Genomic DNA, 14,733 nt, shown 5'->3' on the forward strand with positions numbered 1-14,733 from the left:
TGTCTACATCAAAGATGATGAAGAGGGAATATTCGAGAGCTTCATATTTTCTAGATGTTCAGATCACCATCAATCTATCCTGGTCCCTCCACGCTGACTCTGTAGTTAAGAAAACCCACCAATGCCCCAACTTTCTCAGAAGGCTAAGGAAATTTGGCATGTCCATGACAGATCTCAGCAATTTTTACAGGTGCACTGCAGAAAGCATCTTTTCCACAGTTTGCTATGGCTCCTGCTCTGACCAACACCGCAAAAAACTACATTCCAGTCCATCATGCAAACCAGCCTCCCATCCATTCACTCCATCTGTACTTCCTGTTGCCTCAGGAAAGCCGCCAGCATAATCAAGGACCCCACGCACCCCGGACATTCTCTCTTCCACCTTCTTCTGTCAGGAAAAAGATACAAAAGTTTGAGGTCACGTACCAATCAACTCAAGAACAGTTTCTTTCTTGCTGCCATCAGACTTTTGAATGGACCTATCTTATATCAAGTTGATCTTTCTCTTCATCCTATCTGTAACTGCAACACTATATTCTGCACCCTCCCCTTTCCTTCTCCCCTGTGTATTCTATGTGCTTTTTCTGTATAGCTCACAAGAAACAATACTTTTCACTGTATCCCAATACACGTGACAATAATAAATCAATAAATAAATCAATTAACAAACTCAGTGACTCACCTTACTCCTTTCCAAGACTACCAGGTCAAGAAATGACCCTGATATTGCCACTGATAATGTCCATCAATGTGCTACACTCTGCAATATCCTTACTGTGCATATCTATCTGAACTACATTAATTACCCAAACACGTTCAGTGAAGCTCCTTCCTTCTGTCTTGATGATGTGGTGATGCCAGCATCGGACTGGGGTGGGCACAGTAAGACGTCTCACAACACCAGGTTAAAGTCCAACAGGTTTATTCGGAATCACGAGCTTTCGAAGCGCTGCTCCTTCGCCACTCACCTGATGAAGGGGCAGCGCTCTGAAAGCTCGTGATTCCAAATAAACCTGTTGGACTTTAACCTGGTGCCGTGAGACGTCTTACTTCTGTCTTGAGGGGTTGTTTACTCTTTCTTCACATTCAGCATTATTATTTTTATTATATTATTGTAGTTTTTTTTTGTTTTGAATAAATTACATATCCAACTCCAATGAGGTCCATTCTGTCCCGAGAGTATTGGTTACAAACCAGAATAAGGTGACAAAAATAGAGCTCCCAAATGCTTGGTGATTGGGGTCCACTCAGGAGCTGAATAAAGTGTGAAGAACTTTGGGCGGGATTTTATGGCCGCGCTCGTCTCGAAAACGTAAAATCCCACCCGAGGTAAACGGACCTTTCCATGGTCTGCCCCTTGCCCGCTCCAATTCCCGTGGCAGGCAGGATGGGGAAATTCACCCCTTTGTACGATATGTAAAAGAAGATGGGGTTCTATTGGTGAGAATTGAAGCTAACAGAAAGAAATCCAACTATCTCTAATGCTGACCTCAAGATGAGTCAAAGAAAGATGCACTGTTTTTTGAAACCCTGTCTTACGGTGTTATTGGGCAAAATCAGATAGTCAACACTTGCTGCGCAATGGGAGTATCAGCAAGCTGCATCAACAATATCGTAATCTCTTAATTCAATAGAGCTCGGCAAATATCTTGTGATATTCGTAGCAATACTCTAGTGAATGAGAAGGGAACCCTCCCATTTCCATTTGGATAATAATTAAAGACTATGCTCTACCTTCATTCTGGCAGCAAAAGCAAAAAGCAGGAATTTAAAGGAAAATGCTGGAAAAGCTCAGCAGGTCTGGCAGCACCTGTGGAGAGAAACAGAGCTAATGTTTCAAGTTTGTATAAACCTTCTTCAGCATGAAGAGTCATTGAAACTCGAGACGTCTGTTTCTCTCCACAGACATTGCCAGATCTGCTGAGTTTTTCCAGCATTTTCTGCTTTTATTTCAGATTTCCAGCAACTGCAGCATTTTGCTTTTGTTACCGTGGCAGGGATTTAACCTGTTTTGTGGTACGGAAATGGAAGCTACTACATAAGAATGAAATCTCACCCGGCCTCTACGAATTATCCCAGGAAAAGGGGTTGGCTAAGAAAGTTTAATACAGGGCTGAGTAAAAGCTCTGCCAATTAAAGACCATTGCTTTGCTCTATAAATTTGTTCCAATGATATTTGTTTTCCATGCTCATTGAAGGCTGGAAATGACAGTTGGCGATTACCAAATGATTGTTTAACACGTCTACCAATTTCTCTCTCTGCTGTTTCAACACAAGTGTTGAACAAATGAGGCTTGACTGTGTTAATTACTTCATCAAGAAACTCGGATTTTCTTTTGGGGATGAGAGTGGGGGAAGGGAATAGCAATTTCGGATCAAGTACTTTACATTCACCTTTGATCATGTTTATTTTCTCAAGCACTAAACAATTGACCACAAGCATCTGTACGTTTAAATGTTTAACTAGTGCCTAGCATTCATTTTGGATTCCCTTTGCTTGTGTCAATGAATGTTAGGCATCATGTCTTACTGACAGGATATCAGTTTCAAAGATTCTACCTGGCCAAACAATGTGAAAATCATAGTTTCAAACAACATCAACCTACCGCTCAATATATTCAAAGTGTTTTGCTGGAAGTTGTGGTACAGTATTTATGTTGCTATTATTTTCTCTTTTTCAGGTAGTTTAGTGGATTTCCTGAAGACAACTGTGGGGTCAAAACTCAACATTTTTAAGCTGATTGATATGGCTGCACAGGTGGGTTGCTATCTCTGGCTGTGGGTTCAACTGGAATAAAACAATGGGAAAATGTAGAAAGTGCCCAGCAGCTCAATCAATGTGTGAAAGAGGAAATAACTGGCAGATCAGAACCAGTCCTGCTGGGGATTCTGAGCTATCCTTCACCTATCCTTCACCTCCATGCTCTGACTAGCTCAGCTGCTGTACTTCCAACACTATTCAGTAATGATTCCCTTTTTCTTTGATCTCTGTGTATCTTTGGTTACGACTGTTTGGAACAAACTAGAGGTGATGTTCGCACTTGATCTATATTTCAACATTTTTTTCCTGCAGAGTGGCATTTAAGTGCCATTAGTTACAAAATATGATGTGTGTCTAAGGTTTGATTCTACAACACTAAATTACAGGGAGGAATCCACTCTTTTTTAACAAAGATTGGGAATGAACACAATGTTACTAATAAAAAGCAAAACAATTGCATGTTGAGCACCATGAAGAACCTTAACCACATCCCGTTACACATTGAAATGTTAACTAAACCTACCAACCCTTACCGCACCCGCAACAATGCACATTTATTTTAGAAACGCGTTGCAAAGCAGCACTCAGTATGTTGAAGGCATGCAGTCTTCATGTGGTATGTGAGAGCTTGAAGAGCATCAAGAGCACAAGCAAAAGAATACAAAATGAGTGCAAACAGCCGAGGCCATAAGACTGAGCTCCAAGCCGAGCTCGAGCTGATTGATGTCAATGTTCTTTATCTTACATTCAACAGAGGTAGGCTCCAGCTGAGGTTATGGCGCCCTCACACCTCGGCTTTGTACTCTGGCACAGGAAAAGGACAGAGTAGGTAAAAAGGCAATTTATTGTTGAGGTTTGAATAGCTCATGATTAATGGGTGTAACAGTGAATAAACATGAAATCATTGAAATGTAGCATTATAATTTAATAGGGACACTGATCCTAGGACTGTTTAAAGAAAGGGATAGAATGTGAAGTTAGCAAAAAATTTCTTGTAGTGTTTAAATGTTTGAGACAGGAGCCAAGGCTGTTGGCAATTAGCTCATACCTAGCTGGCTTCGTACCCCCAAATCCAGTGTAGGAAGTTCACATTGGTGTAAGCTAATAACAGGCTGTGACAGTGGATGATTCTGTTCTGCCATGAGTTACTTACTAAATCATATTGTACTGTTGTACCATTCAGAATATATTTAAATAATGAGAAGAAGCAAAGGGAAAATTACAAAATAATTACTTTTGAACTAAATCGAGAACCTGAGATAAGTGAAAAATATCTTAATGAAATAATGATAAGCTAATTGTTAGTGAATAAACTTCTTGCTTATCTTTGTAAAAAGGAGTTTTATCAATGTTCCTGGACAGGAAGGGGTGTAAAACAGGATTTGGATCAGGATGAGGTTATCTGGGACCAAGGGAAGAAGCGAAAGGGGGTTGGAGAATAAAATTAGTCAAAGGCTCGTGTGTAATTTACAGAGAAAGTAGAAAAGAACTCAAACAGGGACTTAGAAGGGCAAAAAGGGGTCACAAAATGTCCTTGGCAGACAGGATTAAGGAGAATCCTAAGGCATTTTATACATACGTTAGGAACAAGAGGGTTGTTAGGGAAAGAATCAGACCTCTCAGGGACAAAGGAGGCAAATTATGCTTAGAACCAAAGGAAGTAGGTGAGATCCTAAACGAATACTTTGCAACAGTATTCACAAAGGAGAGGGACATGTTGACTGGTAGTGTCTCAGAGAGATGTGTTGACCCGTTAGAAAAAATCTCAATTACAAGGGAGGAAGTGTTAGGTTTTTTAGGAAACATTAAGACAGACAAATCCCCAGGGCCGGATGGCATCTATCCCAGACTCCTCAGGAAGGCGAGAGATGCAATTGCTGGGCCTCTAACAGAAATCTTTGTCTCTTCACTGGACACAGGTGAGGTCCCAGAGGATTGGAGGATAGCAAATGCGGTCCCGTTATTTAAGAAGGGTAGCAAGGATAACCCGGGTATTTATAGGCCGGTGAGCTTGACATCCGTGGTAGGGAAGTTGTTGGAGAAGATTCTTAGAGGTAGGATATATGTGCATTTAGAACTGAATAATCTCATTAGCGATAGGCAGCATGGTTTTGTACGAGGGAGATCATGCCTCACAAATTTGGTTGAGTTTTTTGAGGAGGTGACAAAAACGATTGACGAAGGAAGGGCAGTGGATGTCATCCATATGGATTTTAATACAGCGTTTGACAAGGTCCCTCATGGCAGGCTGGTGCAAAAGGTTAAATCTCATGGGATAAAAGGTGAGTTAGCTAGATGGGTGGAGAACTGGCTTAGCCATAGAAGACAGAGGGTAGCAGTGGAGGGGTCTTTTTCCGGTTGGAGCTCTGTGACTAGTGGTGTTCCGCAGGGCTCTGTACTGGGACCTCTGCTGTTTGTGATATATATAAATGATTTGGAGGAAGATGTAGCTGGTGTGATCAGTAAGTTTGCGGACGACACGAAGATTGCTGGAGTTGCAGATAGTGATGAACATTGTCAGAGAATACAGCAGGATATAGATAGGCTGGAACATTAGGCGGAGAAATGGCAGATGGAATTTAACCCAGATAAATGCGAAGTGATGCATTTTGGTACATCTAATGTAAGGGGGAGCTATACAATAAATGGCAGAACCATCAGGAGTATAGACACACAGAGGGACTTGGGTGTACAAGTCCACAGATCCTTGAAGGTGGCAGCACAGGTGGAGAGGGTGGTGAAGAAGGCATATGGCATAGAACCATAGAAAACCATAGAAAATTACAGCTCAGAAACAGGCCTTTTGGCCCTTCTTGTCTGTGCCGAACCATTTTATGCCTAGTCCCACTGACCTGCACTTGGACCATATCCCTCCACACCCCTCTCATCCATGAACCCGTCCAAGTTTTTCTTAAATGTTAAAAGTGACCCCGCATTTACCACTTTATCCGGCAGCTCATTCCACACTCCCACCACTCTCTGCGTGAAGAAGCCCCCACTAATATTCCCTTTAAACTTTTCTCCTTTCACCCTTAACCCATGCCCTCTGGTTTTTTTCTCCCCTAGCCTCAGCGGAAAAAGCCTGCTTGCATTCACTCTATCTATACCCATCAAAATCTTATACACCTCTATCAAATCTCCCCTCAATCTTCTACGCTCCAGGGAATAAAGTCCCAACCTATTCAATCTCTCTCTGTAACTCAGCTTCTCAAGTCCCGGCAACATCCTTGTGAACCTTCTCTGCACTCTTTCAATCTTATTTACATCCTTCCTGTAACTAGGTGACCAAAACTGTACACAATACTCCAAATGCGGCCTCACCAATGCCTTATATAACCTTACCATAACACTCCAACTTTTATACTCCAACTGGAATGCACTGCCAAGCAAGGTGATTGAGGCGGACATGCTGGGATCGTTTAAGACTTATCTGGATAACCACATGAACAGACTGGGAATAGAGGGATACAAAAGAATGGTCTGCTGGGCACATGAGCGGCGCGGGCTTGGAGGGCTGAAGGGCCTGTTCCTGTGCTGTATTGTTCTTTGTTCTTTGTTCTTTATTGGACGGGGTATAGAATATAAAAGTTGGCATATGATGTTGCAGCTGTATAGAACGATGGTTAGGCCACATTTGGAATACTGCATCCAGTTCTGGTCGCCACACTACCAGAAGGACGTGGAGGCTTTGGAGAGAGTGCAGAGAAGGTTTACCAGGGTGTTGCCTGGTATGGAGGGTCTTAGCTATGAGGAGAGATTGGGTAAACTGGGGTTGTTCTCCCTGGAAAGACGGAGGTTGAGGGGCAACCTAATAGAGGTGTATAAAATTATGAAGGGCATAGATAGAGTGAACAGTGGGAAGCTTTTTCCCAAGTCGGAGGTGACGAACGCAAGGGGTCACGGGTTCAAGGTGAGGGGGGCAAGGTTCAACACAGATGTCGGAGGACATATTTTACACAGAGGGTGGTGGGGGCCTGGAATGCACTGCCAAGCAAGGTGATTGAGGCGGACATGCTGGGATCGTTTAAGACTTATCTGGATAACCACTTGAACAGACTGGGAATAGAGGGGTACAAAAGAATGGTCTCGTGGGCACATGAGCGGCGCAGGCTTGGAGGGCCGAAGGGCCTGTTCCTGTGCTGTATTGTTCTTTGTTCTTTGTTCTTTGTTCTAATATTAATCCATTAGATATGATGACCCAAAGCAACTTTATTCAGCCCATAATAGAAACATAGAAGATAGGAGCAGGAGGAGGTTATTTGGCCCTTCGAGCCTGCTCCGCTATTCGTTACGATCATGGCTGATCATCCAACTTAATAGCCTAATCCTGCTTTCTCCCCATAACCTTTGATCCCATTCACCCCAAGTGCTATATCCAACTGCCTCTTGAATGCATTCAATGTTTTGGCATCAACTACTTCCTGTGGTAATGAATTCCACAGGCTCACCACTCGTTGGGTGAAGAAATGTCTACTCACCTCCGTCCTAAATGGTCTACCCATAATCCTCAGACTGTGACCTCTGGTTCTGGACTCCCCCACAATCAGGAACATCCTCCCTGCATCTACCCTGTCTAGTCCTGTTAGAATTTTATAAGTCTCGATGAGAACCCCCCTAATTTGTCTGAACTCCAGCAAAAACTCCAGCTTCTAACCTACTCAACCTCTTTGTATTTAGCAGATAAAGCTTGCAGCAAACTAAAAGGTTAAATCTTTCCAAGATCATAATACACATGTAGCAAATATCTTACATATACAAGTAGATTTATCATAACTTTTTGAAAGTAATGATATGTGTTTTTAGAATTTTCAGTGCTTAAATAGAATTGTTTACTGAATGAAATTCCGATCCAGCTGGTGACACAGAGAATGTCCTTTGAGCATAAAGTTGCTCTGTGGCTTTGTCAGAGTTTCTGCAAACACAAACTTTAGCTTTGTTAAAAACTCAAGAAGACTTTGACACCTGTCAGCATGAGAAACAATCCAATGTAAAAGTCAAACTGCATTTTAACTCCTTCAAATATTTTATATCACAACTAAGAGCCCTTACCTACAAGCTGACTTTTTAAGAGGTTGGTGCTCAGTTAAGGCTGTGGCAATGTTGTTTCTGTGATACTTGGCAGGAGCCCAAAAATCCGTTTCTCATCAGTATGAATTTCCCACGGGATCTTCCTGGTGCCTGCCATAATGGATCGGGAAACCCACTGGAGGCCAGCATGCAACTGATTTGCATCCCACCAATGGGATGCCGATGAAGGCCCAACCGGAATCTTCTCCCCATTCCTATGTGGGAAAACACACCAGTCCATAAGACATTTAGAACAACGTGGTGTGCAGAAGTCAGGACTTACCTGAAGAATGCCTGGAGCTGCCTCTGAAATTCTAGATGGAGACTTCCAGTGACTATGGATCCCAGAACACCACGGAAGTGGGTTGGGGAGAGCATCTGTCAGGTGAATCTTCCAGCTTCGGTGTCATCAAGGACACTCCAGCCTCAGAGTGTTCCTGGAGAACCAACCTCATTTTCAGGAGGTCCATCTTCTTTCCTCAATGGTGGGGCAGTGTTGTTAGACGCCTTTTCAATATGGCACCCAGATATCATTGTTGGGACTTGTGCTATCATGCCCACCTCACCACAGAATATGGCACTAAGCTCTCGGGTGTATAATGAATGCAGTTGGGGCTGGGAGATATTGCATAGTTTCTCATCGGCCTCCACAGCGGAAAGCATGTCGTGTTCTCTTGCCTGCCATGGGACTTTGCCTCAGGTGGGAGAATTCCATTCATAGTGTTTAGAGATTGTAATAGGGTCTGAATGCATGCATTTATTTTTTCGTGAGATGTGTGCATCGCTGGCAAGGCCTGTGTTTGTTGCCTATCCCTAATTGCCCTTGAATTGAGTGTCTCACTTGCCATCTCAGAAGACGGTTAAGAGTCAATAACATTGCTGTGGGTCTGGAGTCACATGTAGGCCAGACCAGGTAAGGATGGCAGATTTCCCTCCCTAAAGGGACATAAGTGAACCAGATGGGTTTCTATGATCATTGAAGCCATTACTAGCTTTCACAAATTGAATTTCCATTCCACTAGTTGCTGAAGTGGGATTTGAACCCATATCCTCAGAGCAGTGGCTGGGCCTCAGGAGTACGAGCCCAGTGACATTCGCATTATGCCACTACCCTACTTTCATCTGATAGTGGGAGGAATATCGCATTAGTTTGTGATAGGTTTGTTGAGGAATGTTGGTGTTGGCTGATGTTCATTTAGATGGGTGGAGGAATCGGAAACTGATGACAATGGGGTTAAAGGTTGAGCAAAGGTGGCTGAAATTGCACTCATGAAATCACTTCACAGAATCAGTAAAGAGGTTACTGAAAAGGAAAGCTCAGAGCAAGCATCTGGGTTAAGCAATTTGCAAAGTGATCTTAATATATTTAATTGCACGATCAACAAAGGAATGTGTCTAGCCTGAAAAGTACTTTACTTTTCATCAAAGTTCACACTTTTCCTTTTGGTAAATTCCAACATCACTTAAAATTTGATTCAAAACCTGCAGCCAATGTGAACATTTGAAAGCTGCTCATTTTTCAGACACATTTTACTGGAGGGTAACATTTCTACTGAGGGATGAATCAGCTTTGTCATTTTAATATTTCACAAAGCAATCAGATGCCCATCTGAATTATAACATTCTTCCACAGATTGCCGAGGGAATGGCTTTTATTGAGAGGAAAAACTATATCCACCGAGATCTTCGAGCCGCAAATATCCTCGTTTCTGAAAATCTCTGCTGCAAGATTGCTGATTTTGGCCTTGCCCGTCTTATTGAAGACAATGAATACACGGCAAGAGAGGGTAAGACACTACCTCATGGACATTCTTCACTTAACTTCTGATTCTGCAGTTACCACATCCATTTAAATTGAGAACACAGTGCTGAAAATGAAATGTCTTCATTTTATAACTTACACAAAATCAGGCATTTGAAGGACAAGATTAAAATCATAGAATACCTACAGTGCAGAAGCAGGCCATTCGGCCCATCGAGCCTGCACTGACAACAATCCCACCCCGGCCCTATCCCAGTAACCCTACGTATTTACCCTGCTAATCCCCCTGACACTAAGGGGAAATTTACCATGGCCAATCCACCTAACCTGCACATCTTTGGAGTGTGGGAGGAAACCGGAGCACCCGGAGGAAACCCACGCAGACACGGGGAGAACGTGCAGACCCCCACACAGACAGTGACCCAAGCCGGGAATCGAACCCGGGTCCCTGGCATGTGAGGCAGCAGTGCTAATCACTGTGCTGTTAAAAAAAGGTCAAATTAACTGATAACCATCAGAGCCTTGGTTAAAGCTTTAGAATGGTCACATGCTGCTTGAAAAATATTGAGCTCAGGAAAACTGGATTGAGGAATTGTGTTGCTAACCACACTGAGCAATGATCCAAGGGGCTGGGTTAACTTTGGGAGAGAGGAGAGGTGGGCCCGGTCAAGCCTCTTGTTGTTTTCCAAAAGAGAAAATAATCAGAAACCGGAGACTGTTACAGCACGGGAGGCCATTCTGCCCAGTGCTGCAAGGAACCAGTGCTGGAACCTCATCCACTCAGAATCTACATGAATGACTTAGACAAAGAGACAGAGGCTGGAATCCTATGGCCGTTCATGCTGGCGGGATTTTCCATCCCGCTGCAGTGAACAGAGATTTGGCTGTACACCAAATTCTCCGTCTTTGCTGCAGTGGGAGCAGGGCAAGAACAGCTGGAAACGTCACGCCCAGAGTGTAATGTACCTAAATTTGCTGTTGATACAAAACTAGGTGGAAAAGTAAGGAGTAGGGGGGACACAAAGAGGTTGCAAAAACACATAGTCAATTTAAGTGAGTGGACAATAGGATGGCAAATGGGTCTGGACGTTATTCACTTTGGTCACAGAATGAAAAAGCAGAACATTTTTTTAAACATGTGAAACTTGTAAATATTGATGTTCGGAATGATTCCTACAAGGAACGCAGAAAGTTAGCATGCAGGTAAAGCAAGCAATTAGCAAAGCAATGGCATGCTGGCCTTTGTTGCCAGGGGATTGGTAGCCTTGCTACAGCTGCACAGGTTTTTGGTGAGACTGTATTTAAGGAAAGATCTATTTGTATTGGAGAGTGTTCACTAGATTGGTCCCTGAGATGAGGGGGCTGTCTTAGAATGAGAGGCTGAGTAAATTGGATCTATACTCTCTGGAGTTTAGAATAATGAGAGGTGACCTCATTGAAACCTACAAGATTCTGCTGCCGGGCAAGATGGTGGAGGCGGACACACTGGGAACGTTTAAGACTTATCTAGATAGCCATATGAACGGAGTGGGAATGGAGGGATACAAAAGAATGGTCTAGTTTGGACCAGGAAGCGGTGCGGGCTTGGAGGGCCGAAGGGCCTGTTCCTGTGCTGTATTGTTCTTTGTTCTTTGTTGTTCTTTTGTAGTGTCTGACCGGGTGGGCACTGAGAGATAGTTTCTGCTGCTCGGGAATCTGGAACACGGGGCTCAGTCTCAGATAAGGGGCTGATCTTTTAGAACTGAAATGAGGAGAAATTTTGTGAGAATTCCACCCTATTTATTAGTGTCACAAGTAGGCTTACATTAACACCGTAGTGAAGTTACAGTGAAAATCCCCTAGTTGCCACACGCTGGTGGAGCAGGCTCGATGGGCCAAATGGTCTACATCTGCTCTTATCTTTGGTGCTCTCGAGTAAAGCGATATCAAGATATTTTGAAAGAAGCAAGACTTATATTGTTCCTTGTAGTGCGATGCCACGGATTCTGCTAATGTACAAAGTCTGGGTGAGATGAGAAACTGCAGGCTATTGAAGTACAGTGCTGAGCGATGACTTGGCAATGCACATTGCATGTTGCTGCATTAGGGTATGGAGCTGAAAGTCTACATGGTATCTTCATTTTCAGACCTTTACCAGAATAATGAAGTAGCATCAGACAGCAATGTTTGGTGGTTTCCGGAACAGTGTCAGTATGCTTTCCCACACTGACTGACTTCCTGTTCATTGTCTCGCATCTGTCACAGAGAGCAAGGCTGGAACAATGCACTCTGACAATTATCCAAACATCAATCACTGAATGCTGGGGATAAAAGATGATGTCCTCAGTGTTTGGGGATAAAAGTCTGCAAAGTACTATTTTTAGAGCATTTGTCTAAAATCCTTACATGTTTCTTTCAGTTGTCAATGTAATTTATTTTGTCGTGTAGCAGCACAAGAGATAAAAGCCGAGTTTAATTCCTAATAGCTCTCAACTGGAAAATAGAATTAAAATAATTCCTGACCCCAAGCAGCACGGTGGCACAGTGGTTAGCACTACTGTCTCTCAGTGCCAGGGAGCCAGGTTCCATTCCAACCTTGGTGACTGTTTTTTAAGTTTATTTATTAATCACAAGTAGGTTTACATTAACACTGCGATGAGGTTACTCTGAAAATCCCATGGTCGCCACACTTCGGCGCCTGTTCGCGTACACTGAAGAAAATTTAGCATGGTCAATACACCTAACTAGCACATCTTTCAGACTGTGGGAGGAAACCTGAACACCCGGAAACAGACAGTGACCCACGCTGGGAATCGAACCTGAGTCCTTGGTGCGGTGAGGCAGCAGTGCTAACCACTGTGCCACCGTGTCGCCTGACTGCCTGGGTGGAGTTTGCATATTCTCTCTGTCGCTGCATGGGTTTCCTCTGGAAGCATCCACAGCCCTCTGGGGTAGAGAATTCCACAGATTCACATCCTCTGGGTGAAAAAGTTCCTCCTCAACTCAGTCCTAAATCTGCTCCCCCTTATTTTGAGGCAATACCCTCTAGTTCTAGTTTCATCCGCCAGTGGAAACAACCTCCCTGCTTCTTTCTTATCTATTCCCTTCATAATCTTATATGTTACTATAGATCTCCCCTCATTCTTCTGAATTCCAAAGAGTATAGTCCCAATCTAGTCAGTCTCTCCTCATAAGCTAACCCTCTCAACTCTGGAATCAACCGAGTGAATCTCCTCTGCACCCCCTCCAGTGCCAGTATATCCTTTCTCAAGTAAGGAGACCAAAACTGTACACAGTACTCCAGGTGTGGCCTCACCAGCACCTGACACAACCAGGGAAAATAAACTTTGTGTTGTCAAGTCCCTTCATAGACTTGACTGTTTCAATGAGATCACCTCTCATTCTTCTAAACTCCAGAGAATATAAACTTCATTTATCCAGCCTCTCAACACAGGACAATCCCCCAATTGGCTGGGCTGTCTCCTAGGCAAGGATACTCTTCCTTTTCTTCAGTTCTCTGTCCAAAAGTAGATTTGACCCACACGGTCACACCAGGGGTAGGGCAAAGAGGCAGGTCCCAAATCCACACCAGCTAGAATGGAGCTCAGACACCATACTGTTGGCACCAATCTGAACCACACCACCATCAAACTGAGACAACTGGCTCCAATGGACTCTGAGTTGCTGTGGCTAGATACGCTTTTCCATGTATATTATGGAGTTATTGGGCAGTGATGGTGGAGTCTCCAATTTTCTTTCCATCACATGGCTGACCAGGAATCTCTTCCACTCTTACTGCCTGACATTGGCTTGTGTTGAAGGATTTGTAGGTTGATAATCAACTTGTTTGACCACATTATGAACACACCTGTTTAGCCATCATGGAGTGGGACTTAGAAACATAGAAACATAGAAAAACTACAGCACAAAACAGGCCCTTCGGCCCCACAAGTTGTGCCGAACATATCCCTACCTTTTAGGCCTACCTATAACCCTCCATCCTATTAAGTCCCATGTACTCATTCAGGAGTCTCTTAAAAGACCCTATTGAGTTTGCCTCCACCACCACTGACGGCAGCCGATTCCACTCACCCACCACCCTCTGTGTGAAAGACTTCCCCCTAACATCTCCCCTGTACCTATCCCCCAGCACCTTAAACCTGTGTCCTCTCGTAGCAGCCATTTCCACCCTGGGAAAAAGCCTCTGAGAGTCCACCTGATCTATGCCTCTCAACATCTTACATACCTCTATTAGGTCTCCTGTCATCCTACGTCTCTCCAAGGAGAAAAGACCGAGCTCCCTCAGCCTATCCTCATAAGGCATGCCACTCAATCCAGGCAACATCCTTGTAAATCGCCTCTGCACCCTTTCAATCTTTCCCACATCCTTCCTGTAATGAGGCAACCAGAACTGAGCACAGTACTCCAAGTGGGGTCTGACGAGGGTCTTATATAGCTGCATCATTATCCCCGGACTCCGAAACTCAATCCCTCGATTGATAAAGGCCAGCACACCATACACCTTCTTAACCACCTCCTCCACCTGTGGGGCCAATTTTAGAGTCCTATGGACCCGGACCCCAAGGTCCTTCTGATCCTCCACAGTACTAAGAGTCTTTCCCTTTATATTGTACTCCTTCATCCCATTTGACCTGCCAAAATGGACCACTACACATTTATCTGGGTTGAAGTCCATCTGCCACTTCTCAGCCCAGTCTTGCATCCTATCTATGTCCCTCTGTAACTTCTGACATCCCTCCAGACTATCCACAACCCCACCAACCTTCGTGTCATCGGCAAACTTACCAACCTATCCCTCCACTTCCTCATCCAGGTCATTTATGAAAATGACAAACAGCAAGGGTCCCAGAACAGATCCCTGGGCACACCACTGGTGACCGACCTCCATTTAGAAGAAGACCCATCTATACACACTCTCTGCCTCCTTTGGGCAAGCCAGTTCTGGATCCACAGGGCAGCAGCCCCTTGGATCCCATGCCCTCTCACTTTTTCTAGATGCCTTGCATGGGGGCCTTATCGAACACCTTGCTAAAATCCATATAAACCACATCCACTGCTTTCCCTTCGTCAATGTGTTTAGTCACATTTACGAAGAACGCCACCAGGCTCGTAAGGCACGATCTGCCTTTGACAAAGCCATGCT

At 44.0% G+C, this 14,733-nt stretch overlaps 1 protein-coding gene across 2 annotated transcripts in view; it reads left to right on the plus strand.

Annotated features, from left to right (window-relative positions):
* lck (LCK proto-oncogene, Src family tyrosine kinase) overlaps positions 1-14,733 on the plus strand; it is a 115,442-nt gene that overhangs the window by 83,521 nt on the left and 17,188 nt on the right. For both annotated transcript variants that reach the window (XM_078238351.1, XM_078238350.1), the window contains exons 10-11: positions 2,682-2,758; positions 9,462-9,615. In XM_078238351.1, the coding sequence (XP_078094477.1) occupies positions 2,682-2,758; positions 9,462-9,615 (231 nt within the window). The remainder of the gene's footprint in view (positions 1-2,681; positions 2,759-9,461; positions 9,616-14,733) is intronic.

Source organism: Mustelus asterias, chromosome 21, assembly GCF_964213995.1.
Source record: "Mustelus asterias chromosome 21, sMusAst1.hap1.1, whole genome shotgun sequence".
Lineage (NCBI taxonomy): Eukaryota > Metazoa > Chordata > Chondrichthyes > Carcharhiniformes > Triakidae > Mustelus > Mustelus asterias.